The sequence below is a fragment of the Carcharodon carcharias genome, chromosome 1 (genome assembly GCF_017639515.1).
Source record: "Carcharodon carcharias isolate sCarCar2 chromosome 1, sCarCar2.pri, whole genome shotgun sequence".
Taxonomy (NCBI): Eukaryota; Metazoa; Chordata; class Chondrichthyes; order Lamniformes; family Lamnidae; genus Carcharodon; species Carcharodon carcharias.
The window spans coordinates 212,568,169-212,595,033 of NC_054467.1; the positions used below are offsets into that span (position 1 = coordinate 212,568,169).

Consider the following 26,865-nt stretch of genomic DNA (forward strand, 5'->3'; position numbering starts at 1 on the left):
TGCAGAGGAGATTTACCAAGATGTTGCCTGGGCTGGAGAGTTTTATTTATGCGGAGAGATTGGATAGACTGGGGTTATTTTCCTTGGAGCAGAGGAGATTGAGGGGGGACATGATTGAGGTATGTAAAATTATGAGGGACATAGATAGGAAGGGACTTTTCCCCTTGGTGGAGGGATCAATAACCAGGGAGCATAGATTTAAACTAAGGGGCAAGAGGTTTAGAGGGGATGTGAGGAAGAACGTATGTTAGCTTTTTGGAGTTCATGCACAAGGACACCCAAATCCCTGAAGCAAAGCTGTCCAGGGAATTGGTGAGACCACATCTGAAACACTGTATTCAGTTTTGGTCTCCTTATTTGGGAAAGAATATAATTGCATTAGAAGCAGTTCACAGAAGGTTCACTCGACTTATTCCTGGGTTGAGGGGCTTATCTTATGAGGAAAGGCTGAGCGGGTTGAGCCTATAGCCATTGGAGTTTAGAAGAATGAGATGTGATCTTATTGAAACGTGTCAGATTCTGAGGGGATTTGATAGGGGTCATACCGAGTGGATGTTTCCACTTGTGGGAGAGGCTAGAACTAGCCACACAGTTTAAGCATAAGAGGTCTACCAGTTAAGATGGAGGTCAGGGTCATTCGTATGTGGAATTCTCTTCCCCAGAAAACAGTGGAGACTGGGTCATTGAATTTATTCAAGGCAGAATTAGACATACTTTTGATAGACAAGGGAGTCAAGGTTATGGGGGCAGATGACAAAGTGGAGTTGAAACCACAACCAGATTAACCATGATCTTATTGAATGGTGCAGCAGGCTTGAAGGGCTGAATAGCTCCTGAGTCTTATGTTCCTACGAATGATTATAGCTCTATGTATGGGATAGACTGCTATAATCAGGACAGTATTTGGTGAAACTGAACTTGGTTGTAATTGATTAGAGGGTGAGACAAGTCTGTCTATTATTGCCATTGCTCTTCAGCATCTCTGTGGAAGCCATGATAAAAGAAGAACTGGATGAAGTACAGAAAGGTGTCAAAGTAAGGGGTTAGTCCCTACTCTTCAACCCCCACCTATGGCACCACCCCATGCCCACGCAAAAGATGTAACACCTGCCCCTTCACTTCCTCTCTCCTCACCGTCCAAGGGTCCAAACACTCCTTTCAAGTGAAGCAGCATTTCACTTGCATTTCCCCCAACTTAGTCTACTGTATTCGTTGCTCCCAATGCGGTCTCCTCTACATTGGAGAGACCAAATGTAAACTGGGTGACGGCTTTGCAGAACACCTGTGGTGTGTCCACAAGAATGACCCAAACCTCCCTGTCACTTGCCATTTTAACACTCCACCCTGCTGTCTTGCCCACATGTCTGTCCTTGGCTTCCTGCATTGTTCCAGTGAAGCCCAACGCAAACTGGAGGAACAGCACCTCATCTTCCGACTAGGCACTTTACAGCCTTCCGGACTGAATATTGAATTCAACAACTTTAGATCTTGAACTCCTTCCTCCATCCCCACCCCCTTTCTGTTTCTTCCCCCTTCCTTTTGTTTTTTTCCAATAATTTATATAGATTTTTCTTTTCCCACCTATTTCTATTATTTTTAAATATTTTATGCTCCCCCCACCCCCACTAGAGCTATACCTTGAGTGCCCTACCATCCATTCTTAATTAGCACATTTATTTAGATAATATCACCAACTTCAACACCTCTGTGTTCTTTTGTTCTTTTGTCTATGACATCTTTTGATTATCTGCTCCTATCACTGCTTGCTTGTCCCTACAACTACACCCCCGCCCCCTCCACTTCTCTCCCCCTCCACACCCCCACCTTAAACCAGCTTATATTTCACCCCTCTCCTTGGATTCACCCAGTTCTGCTGAAGGGTCATGAGGACTCGAAACGTCAAATCTTTTCTTCTCCGCTGATGCTGCCAGACCTGCTGAGTTTTTCCAGGTAATTCTGTTTTTGTTTTGGATTTCCAGCATCCGCAGTTTTTTGTTTTTATCAGTTAGTTGGTGAAGGTAGTGAGATCTGTAGACATTTAATAGTATTAATTCCCTAAGCTCATGTTTTAAGAATTTAAAAATTTTGAACTGAATTTCAAATCCTGCATGAAAATTCAAAAGTAGTTTGGTTTATATGATGTTTAAATGTTATTGTGATATTGTCTAGTTTATTTGTACAGTATAAGTGCAAGTCATATAATGTTATATTATTTACAATATGCAAAACCTTCTCTCTCTTTCTCTCTCAATTTCTATCCATTACCCACCACCCCCCCCCCTTTATTTATTATCCATTATCCTATAGCCATATATTTTCTACCTCATTGCCCCATTGTTTAAGAAAGGAATGTTTACTTATAGTAACAAATAGACAACTTTGAATCCAGGTGCTGAGAATATGATTTTTAAAAATGATACATTAGTAATTACGATTGTTACTATTTAACCATTAGTTTGCTATTCATCCCATCATTGTTCCTGGAAGTTTATTATCCTCAATTTTGGAAGAGGGTGTTAGAAAGACTTCAGTCCAATCTCCTGAAGCAATTTATGTCAATCAAAGCTAGGTGCAGATTGGGCAGAAGCAAACAGTTATTATGCTTAGACATAGCAATATAACCATCCATTTCCTTCATCAATTGTTATCCATCACCCCACCCACCCCCATCACAATCTTGAAGAATATTAAGGTGGATAAGTCCCCAGCGCCAAATGGGATCTACCCCAGAGTACTGAGGGAGACAAGGGAGGAGATTGCTGGGGCCTTGACAGAAATCTTTGTATCCTCATTGGCTATGGGTGAGGTCCCAGAGGACTGGAGAATGGCCAATGTTGTTCCATTGTTTAAGAAGGGTAGAAGGGATAATCCAGGAAATTACAGGCCGGTGAGCCTTATGTCAGTGGTAGGGAAATTATTGGAGAAGATTGTTCCTGACAGTATTTACTACCATTTGGAAACAAATGGGTATTAGTGAGAGGCAGCACGGTTTTATGAAGAGGAGGTCGTGTCTTACTAACTTGATCGGGTTTTTCGAGGAAGTGAAAAAGATGATCAACGATGGAAGGGCAGTGGATGTTCTCTACGTGGATTTCAGTAAAGCCTTTGACAAGGTCCCTCATGGCAGACTGGTACAGAAGGTAAAGTCGCACGAGATCAGAGGTGAGCTGGCAAGATGGATACAGAATTGGCTTGGTCATAGAAGACAGAGGGTAGCCGTGGAAGGGTGCTTTTCTGAATGGAGAGCTGTGATTAGTGGTGTTCCACAGGGATCAGTGCTGGGACCTTTGCTGTTTGTAGTATACGTAAATGATTTGGAGGAAAATGTAACTGGGCTAATTAGTAAGTTTGCAGATGACACTAAGGTTGGAGGAGTTGCAGATAGTGAAGAGGATTGTCAAAGGATACAACGGGATATAGATCGGTTGGAGACTTGGGCGGGGAAATGGCAGATGGAGTTTAATCTGGACAAATGCGAGGTAATGCATTTTGGAAGGTCTAATACATGTAGGAATTATACAATAAATGGCAGAACCCTTAAGTGCATCGACGGGCAGAGGGATCTGCGTGTACAGGTCCAAAGGTCACTGAAAGTGGCAACGCAGGTGGATAAGGTCGTCAGCAAGGCATATGGCATGCTTTCCTTCATCGGCAGGGGTATTGAGTATAAAAGCTGGGAAGTCATGCTGCAACTGTATAGAACCTTGGTTAGGCCACACTTGGAATATTGCGTGCAATTCTGGTCGCCACATTACCAGAAGGATATGGAGGCATTGGAGAGGGTGCAGAGGAGGTTTATCAGGATGCTGCCTGGTCTGGAGGTTATTAGCTATGAGGAGAGGTGGGAGAAACTCGGATTGTTCTCACTAGAGCGACGGAGATTGAGGGGCGACTTGATAGAAGTTTACAAAATTATGAGTGGCATGGACAGAGTAGATAGTCAGAAGTTTTTTCCCAGGGTGGAAGAGTCAGTCACTAGGGGACATAGATTTAAGGTGAGAGGAGAAAACTTTAGAGGAGATGTGCGGGGCAAGTTTTTTACACGGAGGGTAGTGAGTGTCTGGAATTCCCTGCCAGAGGAGGTGGTGGAAGCAGATACGATAGTGGTGTTTAAGAGGCAGCTTGACAAGTACATGAATAGGATGGGAATAGAGGGATACGGACCCCAGGAGTGCAAAATGTTTTCGTTGACAGGCAATATGATCGGCGCAGACTTGGAGGGCCGAAGGGCCTGTTCCTGTGCTGTACTTTTCTTTGTTCTTTGTTCTTACTATACGACTAGCTAGTACACACTTTTACAGTCAGTAAAAGCAAGGGGTCAAAGCACTGGCACTTAAGCATGCTTCCTGATTAAAATTCAAATGATAGTGAGTGAGAACTATTTTAGGAAGCTTTTAGGGCATCCATTTGTAGGTGGGGAAGCACTCATTGGGGAGATTGAATCTTCTCTGTTTTCCAAAGTTTTGGTGTTACTGGGGGCTCAATAGGTGGGTTCCTACTGCTACAAAAAAATTGATATCCATTTTGTTAACTGCTTTACCAGTGGGATTAAGGATTTCCTTCAGATCAATTTGAAAGAGATTCAGGTTATTGTTTTCATCTTTTCGGCCAATACCTTTGCTCCCATCTGCTTATTTATAAATCATCCTTTTTGTACAAACACCCAAGAATGTGACTCACTTTCAGAAAACATCGAGCTAAAGAATGAAGGAAACAAATTAAAGGGAAACAAAATCAACATGGCCTAAATATATTAACCTGGATTAACACTGACATGAATTACAGAGTCTAATGGAAACTGTAAGTGATAAATAAATTTGGTTCAAGACAGTAGTTTTGTATTTTTCACATATTTATCCAATTCCATTTTTAAAGTAACTATTGATTCTGTTTCCATCGCCCTTTCAGGCATTGCATTCCAGATCAAAATAATTCATTGTATTAAAAAAATGCTTTCATAACCCCTCTAATTCTTCTGTCAAATAACTTAAAACATTTTTTTAAACATTCATTCATGGGATGTGGGCTTAGCTGCATGGGACAGCATTTAGTGCCCATCCCTAGTTGCCCTCGAGAAGGGGGTGGTGAGCTGCCTCCTTGAACCACTGCAGTCCAGGTACACCCACAGTGCTGTTAGGAAGGGAATTCCAGGATTTTGACCCGGCAACAGTGAAGGAATGGCAATATATTTCCAAGTAAGGATGGTGAGTGGCTTGGAAGGGAAGTTCCAGGTGGTGGTATTCCCATTTACCTTCTGCCCTTGTCCTTCTAGGTGGTAGTGGTCGTGGGTTTGGAAGGTGCTGCTTAAGGAGCTGTGGTGAATTCCAGCAGCGCATCCTGTAGATGGTACATACTACTGCCACTGTGTGTCGGCAGTGGAGGGAGTGAATATTTCTGGATGTGGTGCCAGTCAAGCAGGTTGCTTTGTCCTTAACAGTGTCAAGCTTTTTGAGTGTTGTGGGAGCTGCATTTATCCAGGCATGTGGGGAGTATTCCATCACCCTCCTGACTTGTGCCTTGTAGATGGTGAACAGGCTTTGGGGAGTCAGGAGCTGAGTTACTCGTCGCAGGATTCCTAGCCTCTGACCTGCTTGTGTAGCCAATGTTTATATGGCTAGTCCAGTTCAGTTTCTGGTCAATGGTAACCCCCAGGCTGTTGATGGTGGGAGATTCAGTGATGGTAATGCCATTGAATGTCAAGGGGCAATGGTTAGATTCTGTCATTGCCTGGCACGTGTGTGGTGCGATGGTAACTTGCCAATTGTCAGCCCAAGCCTGGATATTGTCCAGGTCTTGCTGCATTTTGACATGGAATGCTTCATTATCTGAGGAGTCACAATTGGTGCTGAACATTGTGCAATCATCAGCGAACATCTCCATTTCTGACCTTATGATGGAAGGAAAGTCATTGATGAAGCAGCTAAAGAAGGTTGGGCCGAGGACACTACCCTGAGGAACTCCTGCAATGATGTCCTGGAGCTGAGATGACCAACCTCAAACAATCACAACCACCTTCCTTTTGCTAGGTATGACTCCAGCCAGTGAAGAGTTTTCCCCCTGATTCCCATTGACTCCAGTTTTGCTCGGGCTCCTTGATGCCACACTCAATCAAATGTTGTTTTGATGTCAAGGGTAGTCATTCTCACCTCACCTCAGGAGTTCAGCTTTTTTGCCCATGTTTGAACCAAGGTTGTAATGAGGTCAGGAGCTAAGTGGCCCTGACAGAACCCAAACTGGGCATTAGTGAGCAGGTTATTGCCAAGCAAGTGCCACTTGATAACACTGTTGATAACTCCTTCCATTAATTTACTGATAATGGAGAATAGACTGATGGGGCGGTAATTGGCTGGGTTGGATTTGTCCTGCTTTTTCTGTACAAGGCATACCTGAGCAATTTTCCACATAGCCAGGTAGATGTCCGTGTTGTAGCTATACTGGAACAGCTTGGTTAGGGATGCTGCTAGTTCTGGAGCACAAGTCTTCAGTACTATTACCGGAATATTGTCAGGGCCCGTAGCCTTGCAGTATCCAGCGCCTTTAGCGGTTTCTTGATATCATGTGGAGTGAATTGTATTGCCTGGAGACTGGCATCTGTATTGCTGGGGACCTCCAGAGGACTTGGAGATGGATGATCCACTCGGCACTTCTGGTTGAAGATTGTAGCAAATGCATCAGCCTTACCTTTTGCACTGATGTGCTGGGCTCTCATATCATTGAGGATCTGGATATTTGTGGAGCTTCCTCCTCCAGTGAACTGTTTAATTGTCCACTACCATTCACAACTAGATGGGGCAGGACTGCAGAGCTTAGATCTGACCCATTGGCTGGGGGATTGCTTAACTCTGTCTATCACTTGCTGCTTATGTGTTTGGCACACGAGTAGTCTGATGTTATAGCTTCACCATTTTTAGGTAAGCCTGGTACTACTCCTGGCATGCCTTCCTGCACTCTTCATTGAACCAGGGTTGATCCCCTGGTTTGATGGTAATGGTAGAATGGGGGATATGCCAGGCCATGAGGTTACAGATTATGTTTGAGTACAATTCTGCTGCTGCTGATGGCCCACAGCGCCTCATGGATACCCAATCTTGAGTTGCTAGATCTGTCCCATTTAGCATGGTGATAGTGTCACACAACACAGTGGAGGGTATCCTCAATGTGAAGGCGGGACTTCATCTCCACAATGGCTGTGCGGTGGTCACTCCTACCTATACTGTCATGGACAGATGCATCTGCGGCAGGCAGGTTGGTGAGAATGAGGTCTGCTCAGATCCTCCAGTTCATAACAATCTGTTGAATAAAAAAAATTTTCATCGCCCCTGTAGTTCTTTTGTCAAATAAGTTAAATCTCTGCTCAGATCCTCCAGGTCATAGTAATCATTTGTATAAAGAATCTCTTCATTGCCCCTCTGGCTCTTTTGTCAAATAACTTAAATCGCTGTTCAAATCCTCCTGCCGGTCAAAACAATTTCTCCATATTTATGTATCAAAACCCCTCAGACTTTTGACTACCTCTATAAAACCTCCTCTTAATCTTCCCTGCTCTAAAGAAAACAATGCAAATTGCTCTAACCGCTTCAAATAACTCCCTCATCCCTGGCTGTTTTCTCACAAATCTCCACTGCCTGCTCTCAAACGCCTTGAAATCCTTTCAAAAGTGCACTGGCCAGAATTGGATGCAATACTCCAGCTGAGGCCTCACCAACGATTTGTTAAAGGATTTGCCAATACTTAAGTCTTTTGCACCATCCAACTCGTAATTGGCTAAATGAGCATAGGCCTGAGATCGAATGTGGATCCTTGCATTTGTTTCAGTTATATATGAGATAGTGCACTTAATAACAGCATTTCAGGGGTGCTACTCTTTGCACATTTCTAATTTGAAATTCTGAAGTAATTAATTTGATAGAGTGACAGAAAGCCCCAACAAGGCACTCGTCTTTGTTCAAAGAATTAGCAGAAACCTGACCAATGCAGACTATGAGGGACTGACTGAAAAAGTTTTTTACGTACAGTGGTAATTTATTTTTAAATCCGGCCTTAGCCAAACTAATTAATGCAATTTTATTTTATTTACCTTTGATACTCAGTTCTTTGCTTTCATGAAACCCTTTTCAATTTTAGAAGAAAACTGATACTGTTTCTGGGCGGTGACATGCCAGCAAGTCTTTATTGGAATCTTGAATACAAAGCCTTAGGATTATGTTCCTTTATATGCAAGTTAAATGTAGTTTTCCCATGGTTACGGTTTATTTTTATATAATCAAAGTAAACAAATGAATACAATAGGAGTTTTGATAATTCCCCTGTGAAAACTACTGGAAAGTGTATATATTAAAAAATTACAAGGATGCTTTCAAATATTAGGAAAAATCAATTGTCTTTGCACTGTATGTTTATACTGCAATATTATACCCGTAGAGCTTGACTGAATCTTTTTCTTAGGCTAATCCTCTGTTGGAAGTGCTGATTGTCATTTTCGGCAGTTGGTTAAACATCATCAGTAGACAGCACCTCATAAGACTAAACACGTGGATTTCATAAATTGCAAATAAAAAGAACTGATTGACTTATGCTTCAAAGAACAGAAGAATTTTCAGAAACAGGAAAAGATTGTTCAGCCCAACAAGTCCCATCCTCTTTCAACTATATTCCCCTGTGACAGGAATTGATTATCTTTTTTTGTCCATGTTGAGTTTTTAACTTGAATTTCTAACTGGAGTATTGTGCCTAATTCTGACCGCCACACCTTGGGAAGGATGTGGAGACTTTGGTGGAGCTACAGAAGAGATTTACTAGAATAGTTCCAGGAACGCAGGATTACAGTTAAGTGGATAGCTAGAAAAGCTGGGCTAGTTCTCCTCAGAGCAGAGAAGACTAAGTGGAGATTTGACATGGGTGTTTAAAATCATGAAAGGTCTTGGTAGAGTAAATCAAGAGAAACTGTTTCCATGCCTGGAGGGAACCAGGGGACACAGATTTAAGGTGATTGGCAAAAGAACCAAAGTGGCGACATGAGGGGGAAAAAAGAATTCACACAAGTGGTTAAGATTTGGAATGCACTACCTGTTAGGGTGAATATGCATTCAACAGTAGCCTTCAGAAGGGAATTGGACAGGAAAGAAGAAAACAAGAACTTGCATTTTTATAGCACCTTTGACGACCACTGGACAACTCAAAGTGCTTTATGCAACCAACGAAATGCTTTTGTAGTATAGTCAATGCAGGACATGCAGCAGCCAATTTTGCGCACAGCAAACTCATGGAAACAGCAGTGTAATAATGAGCAGATAATCTGCTTTTTTGCGATGCTGATTGAGAGATAAACATTGGCTAGGATACTGGGAATAACTCCCTGCTCTTTTTTAAAATAGTGCCATGGAATCTTCTACATCCACCCGAACATATAGACGGCCCTCATTTCGTCCAAAAAACAGCATGGTCTAAAGTGAAGTACTCCCCTCTGTGCTGCACTGGAGTGTCACCCTTGATTTTTGCACTCAAATCCTGATGTTAGACTTGAACCCCAAACATTTTTTAAAATTCATTCATGGGATGTGGGTGTCACTGGCTAGGCCAGCATTCATTGCCCATCCTGAATTGCCCTTGAGAAGTGGGTGGCAAGCTGCCTTCTTGAAGCGCTACAGTCCATGTGATGTAGGTACACCACAGTGCTGTTAGGAAGGGAGTTCCAGGATTTTGACCCAGCAACAGCGAAGGAGCGGTGATATATTTCCAAGTCAGGATGATGAGCGACTTGGAGAGGGACTTCGAGGTGGTGGTGTTCCCATCTATCTGCTGCTCTTGTCCTTCTTGATGGTAGAGGTCGTGGGTTTGGAAGGTGCTGTCTAAGGAGCCTTGGTGAATTCCTGCGTTGCATCTTGTAGGTGGTACACACTGCTGCTACTGTGCATCGGTGGTGGAGGGAGTGAATGTTTGTGGATGTGTTGCCAATCAAGCGGGTTGCATTGTCCTGGATAGTGCCAAGCTCCTTGAGTGTTCTTGTGAGAGTGTTACTGACCCAGCCACAATTGGGACAAAATGACCTGTGCACAGTCCTCCAAACGTGCACCAATCAAGGTTCTATTACAAGTTTAAAATAGCATCTCTGCTTTCGCATTGTGTCCCTCTTGATACCCAATGCTTTGTTTGCTGTTGACGCTTTATTGATCTGCATTGCTACTTTTAGTGGTTCTGTGTCAGTACCCTTTGATGCCTCTACCTCATTTAGACTAATTTTTCAAGAAATATTTGGCTTCCTTATTTTTCCAACCAAAATGCAGCACCTGACCCTTATCTACATTGATGTGCATTTGTCAATTATAAGCTTATTCTGCAAGTTTAATGTCGTCTTATTTTGTTGCAATCCTCCTCAGTGTTAACTATAAACCCAATCTGCAAATTTTGAGCTTGTACTCCAATTCCCAAGACCAAATCATTTCTGTAAAGGATGAACAAGTGTGGTCCAGTACTGATTTTTGTGGGACAGTGCTTGCAACCTTTCCCATGTCTGTGTTCTTTTTTTGTTTTGTAGCCAGGTCATAATCCATTCTACCCAGCTCACTATTCATTCATTGCTCTGTCCAAAGGCAGGTTCCTGACTCATTGTCTGCTGATATTGAGCCATTTGGCTTATTAGTTTTTAATCAGTGGTAGTTTGTCATTGCCTTTCACTCTCAGTGGGAGGCTGAGGAGGCAGGCCCCAAGTCTACTTAAACTGGAAAACAAATCAAATTTGCGCTGTTGACATTATTCTGAGCTACACACTAGTCATCTAGCCAACTGAGCTAACTGCCCCCTTTCCAGCTCACTATACAATCTGTTAAATGTTCTGGATGACTAATTAACTTAGATTTCTTGTTGATGTTAGTAGTGGGATGAACATTAGGAAGGACATTAAGGAATACTTGTTGCACTGAGTTGAATAATACTACGGGATTCTTTGCATTCATCCAAACTTCTGAAACAGACGTTGGTCCTCGGTTTTAAAAAGAAAAGCCTTGCACTAACATAGTGTCTTCCATGACTGCCAGATGTTTCAAAGTACTTTACAGCCAATGAAGTATTTTTTGAAGGAGAAAGTAATTGCAGGGGTACAAGGAAAGAGTAGGGGAATGAAACTAATTGGATTGGTCTGTGAAGGAGCTGACAGAGGCTTGTTGGGTCAAATGATCTCTTTCTGTATTGTACCATCTATTCTATTTTTCATTGCCAGGATCTGCATGAGTGGGGTTAAAACCCAGGGCCATACACAGCACTTCAAAGAGAGTTCAGGCAAACTAGGGTGGGCTTCATGAAGATAAATCATAACAGAGTCTAAGTTACTGATTGTTTAACTGATCAGATCCATCACACTTGCCCACAGCCTTCCTTCCTTTTGGTGAAGGTTGACCATATCATTGGTCGATGGTGAAAGAAAAACAACCTTTACTTCACATTAAGTTCACTTTAACACTGCAAACCCTGCAACCCCACATGCCCACTATTCCCATGTATACTCGGGCACCTTTTGCATTTAAATACTTTTGTCTCTGACAAATTATTTATTCAATACTTTCCTTCTGACCATTACACCAAATGGGTTGAATTTTCAGCTCTCTCACCTGAAAGACCAAGCAGAGGTGATTTGAAAGTGAAGGGTAAGATGTCTTCTGTCATAAATTTTGCTGAGTTTCATGTCATGGTGAAAAAGCACCAACCCTTCTCCTTTCATGGCAGCCACATGAAAACTGTGGGTGCACCTACATTATGTGGACTGCAATAGTTCAAGAAGGTGGCTCACAACCACCTTCCCAAGAGCAATTAGGGATGGGTAATAAATGCTGGCCGAGCCAACGATGCCCACATCCTGTGAACAAATAAAAAAAAAAATAGAGTTAGGACAGAATTACATCACCCACCCAATAGGAATACCACCTTAGATGATATGAATGCTTGAGGAAGAGAAATAGCAGGAAGAAAGGAAGCCAGATAAATCAGGCAGCATTAAAAGAACCCCGATCATCCTAGCGTTAACTACTCAGTATGGTATGTAGACTCAGGTGCACTTCTCAAGACCTGTCTAATCTGGAACTCAGGAACTCTCAGAGTGATGCACTTCAGACATGATGGGCAGAATTTTCTGTCTGTCAGGCAGGCAGGCCCGACCCAATCACGAGCAGGTGCGGAGGCGATCCCTGCCAGCGAAGCGGGCCGCACCGCCTGCTCACCGACGGCAAAATTCTGCCTGATGATTTAATGAATCTTTCTTTGGTTGCAGGCCTGACTGCAGCAGTGAACAATGTTCACTACACTTCAGACTATGCCGGAGAAAGTGACCCAGCTCTGAACATTTATGCAACACAGTCATTCTAGGGTGCACCAAGAGACTTTGTCAGCTTAGACAAATGCTTGAGCACTTCTCTATAAAGGAAGTCGCTTGTGCCCTATTTACCAGGGAACTCAACTTAGACAATTTGATAATGCTCCCAGACTGACAACAGAGAGAAATATCAAAGCTTTTAAGAATCGGGTGGACATAAAATATTCAATGGTACTATTTCTAAAATGAGCAGGGGAGATTTACTTGGTGTCCTGAATTAATGTTTATCCCTCATCCAACATCACTAAAACACTTTATTATCTCATTGAACGGTCATTATCTCATTGCTGTTTGTGGGACCTTGCTCCGTGCAAATTGGCTGCCACATTGCTGACATTGCTACAGTGACTGCACTTGTACTTTATTGGCTGTAAAATCACTTCGAGACAACCGAAGTTTCTGAAAGGCACCAAATAACTACAAGTACTTTCGTCCCTCCCAGACAGATGGCAGAGGCCCATCAAATTCTTAGGAATGGCTGGAATGCCCAGAGTTGTGAGAGCTGTTGATTACACCAATGTGCATTGTTTGCCCAAATGTAAAACCTGATATTGATATAAATCACAAAGACTTTCGCATTTTAAGTGTATATGCATTTGTGAAGACAGGCTCCTTGCTGAGGAACTAAGACCTCACTCTATTTTTTTGTAAATAAAATATATAGTGATATGTTCATTGCCATTTCCAAAAATTTAAAACCAGACAAAGACCTTTAAAATGACTGAATCTATGCCTGTCTGTGACCCCCGAACAAAAGAATCTACCTCTCAGTAGATTCACACATTGTTATCACTGAACAGTTACTAATGACCCCCTCTGGGCTGCACAGAACAAATTCAGACCCTCGCCTATACAAGGGCCATCTGCATCTCATAACCCAGGGGCTGGCCAACAGGAGGCTGTTCATCGGTTAAGACAAAGGGCCCGCAGCCTTCCTTTCGATTCTTAAAGGTTTAGACAGTTAAGAATCTTGGGGACCCAGATGAAGGATACACTTTTCTTTGTCAAAGACAGTGTGGAGAGATGGAAGTCATGTGACATGGGCTCTGGCTTGTGGAACCAGTAATATTGCCTTGCTGAACTAAAAAGTCTCAGTCTGCTGTTTACAAACATACTAGCAGCCCCACAGAAAAGGAGCCCTAACCAGGTTGAATACTGCTTCTGCTGGAAATTCTGTACCATTGTCTACAAGACTGATTCATCTATGTGTGCCTATCTCATCGTGTGAAGTCAACACCACTGGAAAAGTGAATCATACAGCATCAGTTTTTTCAGTCCGCCAACCTCCGTGAAGGAATACCTTATTAGACTTTGATTCTGGACTCTGGAACCCACATGAAACAATATTTGTTTTCTCTGTGGTCTCTGCACTGTAATTCTTTCTTTTCTCTATCCCTCTCTTTGCTTTCTCAGTGTGGAGGCAATCTTGCGACCTGCCTTTCGTGTTTTGAGTGTATGCAAATAAACTAACCCTTCATGTTCATCCTATCCGGAGTTTATTAGAAACCATAGAAACCATAGAAAAGTTATAGCACAGAAGGAGGCCATTCAGCCCATCTTGTCCATGCCTGCCGGAGGACACCCAGGTGCCCTTTCTAATCCCACCTTCCTGCACCCGGCCCATAGCCCTGCAGCTTACAACACTTAAGGTGCAGATCCAGGCACTTTTTAAAAGAGGTTAGAGTTTCTGCCTCTACCACCAACTTGGGCAGCGAATTCCAAACACCCAGTACCTTCTGTGTAAATAAGTTCTTCCTCATGTCCCCCCTACACCTTTTGCCACTTATCTTGAATCTATGTCCCCTGGTTCTAGAATTCTCCACCAAGGGTAACAATTTTATCCTGTCCACTCTATCTATTCCCCTCATAATTTTGTACATCTCAATCAAGTCACCTCTCAGCCTTCTTTGTTCTAAGGAAAATAACTGCAACCTATCCAATCTCTCCTCATAGCTACATTTTTCTAACCCTGGCAACATTCTTATAAACCTCCTCTGCACTCTCTCCGGAGCTATTGCGTCCTTCCTGTAATGTGGTGACCAGAACTGCACACAATACTCCAGTTGTGACCTCATCAGTGTTTTATACAATTGTGGGGTTATTAATAGAAAATTGGAATACACCAAAACTGAAGGGTTGGGAAATATGCTCTGCTTATAAAGAGGGAAACAAATCAATCACCGTTCTGTTGATGGACGGGTGGTGAGAGGAGAAATTAGTGCTGTTTAAATTAATCACCCCTACACCACCCCCTCTCTGTAACATTACATATAAATTCACAATATGCTGGGAGATTATGCTTTTATATTTCACCAGTCCAGTTTCCCAGCCCCACTTCAACAATCACAGCTACCTTCTTCTATGTGGTCCATGCCTACATGTGACAGATTCTTCCCTAGTATTCCAGCAATGGCACCCTCCATTCTTTAATTTGGGAGAGCAGTGCACATCCACACCAACCTCTGAGAAGGTAAACACTCAGCTTCACCCTTCTGTTACAGCAACCTTCCTCTGCCTCTTGCAGGAGCCTGCTCATCCCTTTAACTGTCCTTAAAGTAAAATATTGCACTCTTGCTGCATCCTATTCTCAAATGCATCTCACCCCCACCAACTGCTGGAGGGCCCCCTGATCTTGACATGCCAGCATCAGCATTATGGGAATTACCTGACCCTGGGATTTCTAACGGAATCAACCTCCTGCAATTTTGGTGGGCATGAGACCCACTTCAAATAGGATTGAGGACGCTCCAGGCTTAGCCTGGAGTCTCCAGGAAATAAAATTAATTGACAGAATGCTACTGCAAGCAAAGCAGAAGCAAAATCTGAGGGGCATTGAAAATTGTGTGTTTTTAAATTTGCTTTAAATATTTTGTTCACTAGTTATAAAAAATATCAGACATGGGAGTAAAGGCTGTTTGACTGATAGTCAAGAATTGGATAATGAAGAAGCTAATGGCTTTCTGATTGGTGTGGAAAGGTGATGAACCATAAATATGAACATGTTGGGTGCCCAGTATCCAGATTGTGGGGGCAACTTTGTTGAAGGCAGGAGGTCATGTGTTGTCACCTCCAGAAATATGCCTAACCAGAGTTACAAGTCTCACTCCAATGCATTTATATTGCTGCAACAGAAATTCCAAGGCCACAGTGCTTCTCCTAAAATTCAAAGTTCTCAGGTTGCCTCTTTTAGATTTTTAAGCAGCATCTTCTCATTGAGCATGTAGGACATTGACCAGGACCATGGGCTGAATTTTACATCGTGTGGGCGGGCGCGCGCCCGTCCCAGTTGGAAATAAAATCACATGAGAAGACATTTGGCGAGTGTCCCGACATCATAATGCACTCGCACGATATATCGCCAGGCAGGCGCGCGCAAAACTTGGAAGCATGTCCACTGACAATTAAGAGGGCACTTAAACCCATTAACGGCGCAACTGTCTCCGATTTTCCGTGGCTTATCTAACCTTTTGGCTGGCGGACGGGTGAATCGGCCAGGCGGCTTTTGCATTTTTCATCAAACCTCATCCAAGGGCGGGATGAAATAAAATAAAAATAAATATCTGTGGACAGCACTTTGGTCAGCTATATTTTCAGGTGATTGACTGTGGTGCATGGACATTTTTTTGCAGCTTTTTAAACTTTTTTTTAGCATTTTCAGGTCTGCAGCTCCCTGAGGCAGCTGTCTGCCTTCAGGGAGCTTTCTCACAACGCTCCCCCACACCCGCGGAAACATCATCGCCCTTCCTTTTCCCACCCCCACCCCAGAATTGGTGAGCTTTACAGTGCACGTTTCACGCTGGCTGGCCATTAATTGGCCAGCAGGCATGAAATTACAGTCGGGGGCCCTTTTCCCCACCGCTACGGGGCCCGCCAAAGTTAAAATTCAGGTCCACATTTTTAAAACATTTTTCAAAAGGAGAACTTTGATTTTGAAAACTGCCTATCTAATTTTTTAAAAGTGTACCGGCAATCAAGTGCAAGCTGAATTATTCCTAGTCTGTCAATACTTGAAAACTGTGTATAAACTTCCTTTCAAGCTTGTAAGTGTGTTACCACATGAATATAACAAGAAGATACACCACAGTGCATCACGGCATAAACACAATGACTGAGTGATAAAGAGGCAGCCACTATTCCAAACCTAAACTGACATACATAAACTATGCCACAATCAAATTTTCCAAAGCTCTGGGCCTTATGACAATGTCTTAATTTCATTGTACTATGGCATAACCCGATGTTAAATTTAACTTAAACACTTCTTACAAAGGATTTAATGGTAGATTTTTCAAGTTTACATTCCTGCAGCTGAACTTGACCAGCCAGAAGTATCAGGAATTGCATGTGGCCATGATTTTCCACTAATTTTAAAGCATGGAAAATCTTTCTCTCAATTTATTAGTAAGTGAGTTCCCACAGCTGAAGCATGCAATTGGAAATTTAGCTCTTAATGGCAGTTGATAGGAGCAAGTAACATATCTCAATTTTCAATTAACTTAAAACATATGATATATGATTGCTTTAAAATAAATTCACTTGTTGTGTGGTCCTGTCTTGTACAATAAGTATCTATTTTCTTTTTCAGGAAAAAGTGCTGTCAAGGTTATAAATTTGTTCTTGGTCAATGCATCCCAGAAGGTGAGTGAAGAAAACGTTCATTTGTAGAAATGCCAATGTATTCACAATACAAGTTTAGCATTGCTGTGAAACTGTATTGCCTTTGTAACAATGATGAACTTGTGGAATCTAAATGAGGTGTCAGGCCTGAACTGGCCCTACATTGAAGTAAATTTATAACGTGTGTGGATACTGGGATGTGATAGCAATGTAAAATAAAATTAATAACTTTAAACAAATAGAAGGAACATTGGTATTTTTACTAACAGATGGTTCCTAGTATGCAATTAATGATCATTGGTAGGAACAGGGACCTTTTCCTGATACAATTTTTATTCACATGGTTAATTAAAGTTGTGTCTAAATGGAAGTGATTGTGCAGCCAGCAGAAAGCCAATGTAGTATGTGATTACCTCCTTCAGACAGTTTTCAACTGCCTGTGTAAATTTGAGTCAGACCACCTTCAACCATCTTTTCAGACAATACCCATGTTCACAGGAAAGGTGGTACATTCTCACGCATTCCTCTGGCTCCCTCTTGCTTTGCAAATCATTTAGTGCCCAAACCATCATTAGAACCGCCTTAGTCCCTCGGATGAAAGAATTTGAGATTTTTTTAATCCACTCACAGGGTGCAGGCATCACTAGCAACGCCAGCACTTATTGCCCATTCTTATGCAACTCATTGCCTTGCGTTTCAGAGGGAAATTAAGAGTCAACCACACTGACTTAGGCCTGGAGTCACTTGCAGGCCAGACCAGGTAAAAATGGCACATTTCCTTCTCTAACGGATATTATTGAACCAGATGGGTTTTTGTAACAACCCATTCATTTTGTAGTCACCATTATTGTTGCCTCTTATTATGGATTTATTTAATTAACAAAATTTAAATTCCAAGCTGCCGTGATGGAAATTGAGCTCATGGGCAGAATTTTGCCCTTGGCAGGGGTGCTCGGCGGGGGTGGGCAGAAAGCCGACTGCTACCCGCAATTGGCACCGGACCGTGACTTCAAGCTGGCAGGCCAATTAAGACCCACCCAGCGTGATACATGAGCGGCAGTGTGGGGGGCTGGGGGGTGAGGGAGGAGGGCGAGCGGGCCTAGAGCGATCTTCGCACAGAGCTGCCTCAGGCAGATGAATAGATATGAGAAATCATTAAAAAGAATAAAAATGTAGTAAAGCATGTCCCCTCACGTGACTCTGTCGCATGAGCGGGAACATGAAATTAATGAAAAATTAAAGTTTTTATTTTATTTTTATTTGCTTTTGGAAACCACATCCCGCCTGTGGATGTGTTTTCCAAAAAAATGCAACGGCCGCTTGGCTGTTAGGTTGGACAGGCAGCAAAAATTTTAATCTAATTGATTACTTAATGGCTTTAACAGGCCTCTTAATTGTCGGTGGGCATGCTGCCAGCTCCAGCATAGGCAGAATTTTTCCCTTGGCGGGCAGGCTCTGCGGGGGTGGCTGGGGCGGTCGGGAAGCCAATTAACGCCCGCCCAGTGAGAAACTAGAGCGCACGAGCAAGCGCTGCATAACATCCAAGAGGATCTGCCTCAGGTCGATGAAGAGATATAAAAAAAATTTGTAATGAAACATGCCCCCTCTGTCACATGAGCAGGGACATGTTATTAATGAAAAAATTAAAGTTTTTATTTTGTTTTTATTTGCTTTTGGAAACCTCATCCCGCCCATGGTTGAGGTTTCCAAAAAAAATGCAAAGACCGCTTGGCCTTTTCACCTGCCCACCAACCGTAAAGTTGGATGGGCAGTGAAAATTTTATTTTCATTAATTTTTAATGGCCTTAAAAGGCCTTTTAATTGTTGGCGGGTGGGCTGCCGGCTCCTGCGCATGCCTGCCAACCGAAATATTGCGCGAGTGCACCATGTCTGGACACTCGCGCGTCATTTTACGCTCGGTCTGGTCGGGCGTGTGCCCACCGAGCTAAAAATTTTACCAGGCTAGTGACTGCAGGACTACACATCCTTGTCAAATACCACAAAGCCACAAAATTCCACCCCTTTCTCAATCACCTTAATTCAAAAGCAGTAATGTTCACCCATTCTTAGCTTGCACAGTCCAATCCAAAGATTTTCCCATCAATGATGATCGACAATGATGAAGGAGCGTAAGACGATGGTGATGCTGAGGAGGAGAAGGGGCGGAATATCTTCTTTCTGAATCATGTGAGTGACAACGGTAAGGAGGATGTTGGTGAAGCAGAAGAAGTGCTGCCGTGTTCCTCTGCCACAGTCCTCACAATTGCATCTCTTGCATCTGTTACTGTCAACCTCCCCCAGGACATCCCAAGCTAATGTTCCAAAGACATAGGGCAGATATTTTTGATTGGCTAGTTGGCAGGCGCCCAACCTGCTCAAGTGTGAAATGACGCACATTGACATCGGCTGAGCATACTGACGTCAATGCGCAGTCACGCAATAGTTTGGTTGGCAGGCAGCGCCAGAGCCAGCAGGGTGCTTGCTAACAATTAAAAGGCCTGTTAAGGCCCTTAAGTTATCAATTAACGTAAAGTTTTCACTGCCCATCCAGGCGAAAAGGTCCAACCTTACGGTCGGCAGACAGGCCAATCAGCCTGGGGGGCTTTACATTTTTGATGAAACTTCATCCAAAGACGGGTTGAATTTTTCATTTGGATTTAAAATAAAAATAAATATCTGGGACTTTTTTTTATGAGGTATGCTTTCAGGTGCTTGATTGTGCTGCATGGACATTTTTTGCAGCACTTTTGGGCTTCATTTTATTCTGTGGAGGTCTGCAGCTCCCTGAAGCAGCTGTCTGCCTTCGGGGAGCTCAGTGGAATTGCTCACCCAACACCCATACTGACATTGGCACGCGTCCTCTTCCTGCCCCCACTGGCAGTGCTGAGCCTTTCTCAGGGCGCGTTTTACACTATTGGCCATTAATTGGTGAGCCAGCATGAAATTGCAGCTGGGGGCCAATCGTGGTCAGGCGATGGTTTCCCGTTTGCTCCTGAGCCCGCTGATTGTGCATACCAGATGAGCACAAAATTCAGGCCATTGTTATACAGACACCAAGTACATCTTAGGAAAATAGGATTTATAGGAACAGGAGTAGATCATTCAGCCCTGTGAGCCTATTTCACCATTCAGTTAGATGATGGATGATCTATATCTCAACTCCAATTACCCATCTTTGTTCCATACCCATTGATACTCTTACTCAACAAAATTCTATACCTCTCAGTCATGAACATTTCTATTCTGGAAAAGAGAGGTTGAGATTTCCATTATGCATTTATGTAACAAAATGATTCCAGTTTTCATTTGTGAACAACTCTAGTTTAAGATTCTCCCCTCTTACTTTGGATTCTCCCACCAGCAAAAATAGCCATTTTGTGCCTATACGTACTCAATCCCTTTATCATTTTAAAAATCTTGATCAGATCACTCCTCAATGTTCTAAACTCAAGGCAATGTAAAAGATAAGTTTATACAGCCTGTCCTCAGAACTTATCCCTTTAAACCCTTGTATAATCTGGTTAACCTCCAGGATACCCCTTCCAATGCACACCCGAAAACTACTGAAGTTATACCTACCTGTCCCATTGAATGTTAATTCTCATTATATCAACAACCGCTGAACTAAACCTCTTTAACCAAAAAGCCCCTTTCATAGTACCAACTTTATTAGTAATTTGTACATATTGCTTGGTAGCTGCTAGAAAGGCATCAGTTTTCACCCCACTTCTTGAATGCTCTATTCAAAAAATGCAAATGCATGTTATCTCTCTTACATGTCAAAACTAGTACCCATCAAAGCACCCAGGCTAGCTGACATTAATCCAATTAAGACACACCCAGAGACTAAACCTTTATTTTAAAAGAAAAATATTTTCCAAAATATTATATACGTTAGTAGCTTAATGACATCCCCTACTAATCAGAAAATGAACCGTCATAATTCTAAAAGACAGCTTCATTTTAATAACCCACCTCACACTATTCCTATACTCATTACACTGTTACATTACCAGATGCATGCATTAACATAACAATATATATACACAAGTCCTTGGTATCAGCAGAAATCACTCCAGTTCAGTGTCCAGGTTTTTATTAAAATATCCCAGTTTCTTTTAAGCTTCAAACTCTTGATAATGCATCTGCAAACAAATTTTCTCTTCCAGCAATATGTATAATACGTAGATTAAACGGTTGTAACAATAGACTCCATCTGAAAAGGCTTGCACTTTTGTCTCAATATTTGTCCAAAAACTTCAAAGGATTATGGTGTGTATAACCGAATGTTTCTGATAAATTGTTTGCAGCATAAATTTCAAAATGCTGCAATGCTAACACCAAACTCAAAGTCTCTTTTTCGATTGTTGAATATCTTCTCTGTTGTACATTTAGCTCTCGTGAAAAATACCCTATTGGTTTTTCAATTTCAGTCTTATCTTCTTGTAACAGTACAGCTCCAATGCCTGTGTCACTTGCGTCAACGGCCAACTTGAATTGCTTGGTATAATTGGACACTGCCAACACTGTTGTCATAGTTAATACAGTTCTTAAACTATCGAGTGACTTCTGACACTCCAGTGTCCATTGAAACTTCTTGTTCTTTTTTAATGGTTCAGTCAGTGGAGCAACCACTTGGCTAAAATTTGGTACAAATTTCCGGTAAAACCCACAAATGTCCAGAAATCTCAAAACTTCTCTTTTTGCTGTAGGCACTAGGAAATCCACAATAGCCTTGATTTTCTCATCCCTTGGAGCCACCTTACCATGTCCAATATGTAACTTCTGCTTTTGTAAATTTACTTTTAGTCAACTTCATCACCAATTAGCTTCTTGTAATAGAGTAAATAATTCTTCCAGATGCTGTAAATGCTCCTCCCACATCTGACTGAAAAAAAGATCATCAATATAAACCACACAATTGCTTAGACCTGCAGTTACTTTGTCAGTCTTTGAAATGTCACAGTTGCATTCTTCATACCAAATGGCAAGACTTTAAACTGATATAGTGCACTTGGAGTTATAAAAACTGATATCTCCTTTGCTCTCTCCAACAATAGTACCTGTCAATATCACAGAATCACACAGTGCAGAAGAGGCCCTTCGGCCCATCTGGTCTGCACCGACACGTGAGAAAAACCTGACCTACCTATCTAATCCCATTTACCAGCACTTGGCTCATAGCAACCCACCTCCATCACCCTTCCAGGCAGTGCATCCCAGGCCATCAGCACCCTCTGGGTAAAAACGTTTTTCCTCACATTCCCCCTAAACCTCCTGCCCCTCACCTTGAACTTATGTCCCCTCGTGACTGACCCTTCAACTTAGGGAAACAGCTGCACCCTATCCACTCTATCCATGCCCCTCATAATCTTGTACACCTTGATCAGGTCGCCCCTCAGTCTTCTCTGCTCCACTGAAAACAACCCAAGTCTATCAACTTCTCTTCATAACTTAAATGTTTCATCCCAGGCAACGTCTTGGTGAATCTCCTCTGCAGCCCCTCCAGTGCAATCACATCCTTCCTATAATGTGGCGACCAGAACTGCACACAGCACTCCAGCTGTGGCCTCACCAAGGTTCTATACAACTCCAACATGACCTCCCTACTTTTGTAATCTATGCCTCGATTAATAAAGGCAAGTGTCCCATATGCCTTTTTCACCACCCCACTAACATGCCCCTCCACCTTCAGAGATCACTAGACACACACGCCAAGGTCTCTTTGTTCCTCAGAACTTCCTAGTGTCATGCCATTCATTGAATACTTCCTTGTCAAATTACTCCTTCCAAAGTGTATCAAGTGCATCAACGGCCAACTTGAATTGCTTGGTATAATTGGACACTGCCAACACTGTTGTCATAGTTAATACAGTTCTTAAACTATCGAGTGACTTCTGACACTCCAGTGTCCATTGAAACTTCTTGTTCTTTTTTAATGATTCAGTCAGTGGAGCAACCACTTGGCTAAAGTTTGGTACAAATTTCCGGTAAAACCCACGCATGCCCAGAAATCTCAAAACTTCTCTTTTTGCTGTAGGCACTAGGAAATCCACAATAGCCTTGACTTTCTCATCCCTTGGAGCCACCTTACCATGTCCAATGGTATGGCCTAGATATGTAACTTCTGCTTTTGTAAATTTACTTTTAGTCAACTTCATCACCAATTAGCTTCTTGTAATAGAGTAAATAATTCTTCCAGATGTTGTAAATGCTCCTCCCACATCTGACTGGAAAAAAATAGATCATCAATATAAATCAGACAATATAAAACACTTTTCAGGGTTAAGTTCCATCTGCTATTTATCTGCCCATTTGACCATCCTGTCTATATCTTCCTGTAGCCCAAGATGGTCAACCTCACGGTTAACCGCCCGGCCAATCTTTGTGTAGTCCGCAAACTTACTAATCCTACCCCCCACATAATCATCTATGTTGTTGATATATATGACAAATAATAGGGGACCCAGCACAATCCCTGTGGTACGCCACTGGACACTGGCTTCCAGTCACTAAAGCATCCTTCTGTCATCACCCTCTGTCTCCTACAACTAAGCCCATTTTGAATCCACCTTCTCATATTACCCTGTATTCCATGTGCATTTGCCTTCTTTATAAGTCTCCCATGTGGGACCTTGTCAAAGGCTTTGCTGAAATACGTATAAACTACAGCAACTGCACTACCCTCATCTACACACCGGGTCACCTCCTCAAAAAATTCAATCAATTTGCTCAAGAACCTCCCAGTCTCTCTCCCTGAGTTTGATACCTTCATCCTCATATATCCTTTTAGCAAGTCAATTTTAGTGATAAATTTCAATTGTCCCACTTTCTCAATGCAATGCTCCAATTGTGGTATGGGATATGAATCCATTTTTGTCACCACATTCACCTTTCAATAGTCCCCACACATAGGGCAGAATTTTATGTATGATGTACGGGCGGTGGAGCCTGCATGTCAGTGCTTAAAATGTTGCACGCTGGTGTTGGGTGAACATCCCAACATCAGCGCACGCCATCGCGATATTTAGCTGGGCGGGCATGCTATGAAGCGTGACGCACACCCGCCATTAATTAAAGGCCTTGTTAAAGCCCTTAACTCGGCAATCAACGTCGATTTTGAGGCGCCCGTGCAATCTTCGGCTCAGCACATGGGCTCAACGGACAGGCGGGTAACTGAATTTTTAACAAACCTCATCCACAGGTGAGATATGTGAGCTCAGAGGGATTGTTCATGTTTTATCTGAAGTATTTATTGCAGAAAGTGCTTTAAACTTGCCTGTGTGATTGTTAGCAGTTCAGATCGATTTCCAACAGGTACTGTACTTTCAAGCTTCAGCTCACCAGTCTGCAGACAGTAATCATTATTGGGCCTGCAGCTTTCTGGAGGCCTCCATTTAGGCTGGGTATGGGTTCTGATATCTCCACTGGAGGCAGCTCCCCTGAGGAGGCCAGGAGTGGACAATCAGCCTCCAGACGAGCCCCCTTTGGGAGGCCAGGTGCAGGCACAAGGGGTGCAGGGCCAAGAGGTTGTCCAAGATGGAAGGGGCCGCAGAATACGCCACTATCCGACTGCCAGGGTATACAGGCGGAGAAGCAACTACCTCAGCATGACTGAGGTGCATTGCCGAAGGACGTTCCGACTGTCAAGGGGAAAGTGAACTATATCTGTCAGATGATTGGCCCTGAGATCTCCCCTAACTGTGTGGGTGGACACCCCATGCCAGCGGCTCTGAAGGTCACAGTTGCCCTCCACTTCTATGCCTCTGGCTCCTTCCAGGGCTCGGTGGGTGATCTTTGCTGTGTCTCCCAATCAGCTGTCCACACTTGTGTCAAGCAGGTTACAGACACTCTGTTCAGACGGGCATTGACCTTCATCCACTTCCACTGCGACCAGGCAAGTCAGATACAGCGAGCCAGAGGTTTCGCGGCCATAGCTGGCTTCCCCCGCATCCAGGGTGCAAAAGACTGTACACATGTGGCCATCAAGTCACCAGCAGGTGTGCCCGGTGCCTTCATCAACAGGAAGGGCTTCCACTCCATAAACATGCAGATAGTGTGTGACCACAGGATGCAGATTCTGCAAGTTTGTGCAAGGTACCCAGGCAACTCTCACGACACCTATATCCTCAGACACTCCCAGGTGCCGGGGCTCTTCAGTGTTCCGGCTCGGCTTGATGGTTGGCTGCCGGGTGATAAGGGCTATCTCCTCGGAAGGTGGCTCATGACGCCTCTCTGCCATCCAAGAACAGAAGCTGAGCAGCGCTACAGTAGGAGCCATGGCACCACAAGGGCTGTGGTGGAGAGAGCCATCGGTCTTCTCAAGATGCGCTTCCGTTGCCTGGACCACTCAGATGGCACACTCCAATACCTCCCAGATCGCGTCTCTCTGATAGTGGTAGCATGCTGCGCTCTGCACAATCTTGCGCTGGAAAGGGGGGGATGCAGTTTATGATGAAGACCTTGACACAGTGGATGAGGCTGCACATGATGAATCAAGCAGTGACTCAGAGGATGAGGAAGCACACGGCGATGATGAGGGGCAGTACGCCGACCCGCTATTACACCAGAGAGGCAGGGACACCCGGGACACTTTAGTCCAACAAACCTTCAGCTATCTCCACACACATGGATCAGCAGGACCAGCATTGCCTGGCGCTTCCACACGTGGCACTTAGGTGCTACATCTTCCACCTCATCAGCTACAACTAAGGGCTTAGTACAGAAACATCAATGTCCACTCAAACACTCATAATATGTCTGTGAAACATACAAACGCAGCACAAAGGAAACATCCTCAGCCATGGTTAGAAAAGCGGACTTTATTCCCACCAAAATAAACCACAAACGTCGCTCACACTTACATAATGATATATTCCCTAATCTAGGGCCAACACAAAATCAACAGTGACAAACCCGTTGTGTGCCTAAGGTGCCTTATGCTTACGTTAGTGGGTGCTACGTCTAGATGCTGTCCCATCGCTCGGAGTGGCTTGTGAGACAGCCTGCTGACTGTGCTGTCCTGTTGGCCTCAATGACCTTGGTGGTGTCCTCTGACCCGTGGAGCCTGTGCTGGCCCCGCCTGGGAGGGAGTGGCCAGTTCCAGAACTGGCACAGTCCTAGTTGTCGCAGCCTCAATGGATGCAACGGTCACTGGCAGAGGGGTGGAGTAGCTGCTGCCCTCATCCGGAGCGCCCTGAGAGGAGCTCGCAGCGATGACAGGCAGCTGCTGCACCAACTTGAGGTTACATTGGACCTCCCTGCTCACCACAGATGCATGGGCACCGAGCTGCAACACTTGGTGCCCAGAACATCTCCCATATTGCCAATGACCACCTGTGGCCATTAGCACTGTGAGGGCTTGCAGGTCAGAGCGTAACCCAATCAGATGATTCTCAATCTGTTGGAAGCCCTTCTCCATGAGAGTTGCCAATCTCTCAATGGAGGAAGCCTGAAGCTCTGTCCTGAGGTTCATGCCATCACTGACACTCTGCCTGGATTCCTCCACCACAGAGATCAAGTGAAGCACACCTTCATGCAACCCTGCCAGATGCTCCCGTGCATCCTGCCGCTTGTCCTTCAGCTGCTGCATTGGTGACATCTCCAGAGGCTCATCATCACTGCCGGACTCAGCATGTACCTCATCCCCTGCAGTCCTCCGGCTCCTGGCACAATTGGCACTCTCTGTCTGTGCCATCTCCTCCTGTGATTGTGAAATGCCCTCTCCACTGTGCCCCGGGACGCTAGCTGGGATCCCCACCGATGTGATAATCACTGTGCTGGTGCCTGGCTCGCTGAAAGGATCTGACTCAAGTTGTAAGTGAAGCCCCTCAGGTGTGGAGGGGGGACTCTGGACGTGTTGGTGGTGGCCACGCGGTGGTGATGCT

At 43.7% G+C, this 26,865-nt stretch overlaps 1 protein-coding gene across 2 annotated transcripts in view; it reads left to right on the plus strand.

Moving 5' to 3' along the window:
* Nucleotides 1-26,865, plus strand: part of ccbe1 (collagen and calcium binding EGF domains 1) — a 396,661-nt gene that overhangs the window by 321,341 nt on the left and 48,455 nt on the right. For both annotated transcript variants that reach the window (XM_041192659.1, XM_041192667.1), the window contains exon 3: nucleotides 16,947-16,999. In XM_041192659.1, the coding sequence (XP_041048593.1) occupies nucleotides 16,947-16,999 (53 nt within the window). The remainder of the gene's footprint in view (nucleotides 1-16,946; nucleotides 17,000-26,865) is intronic.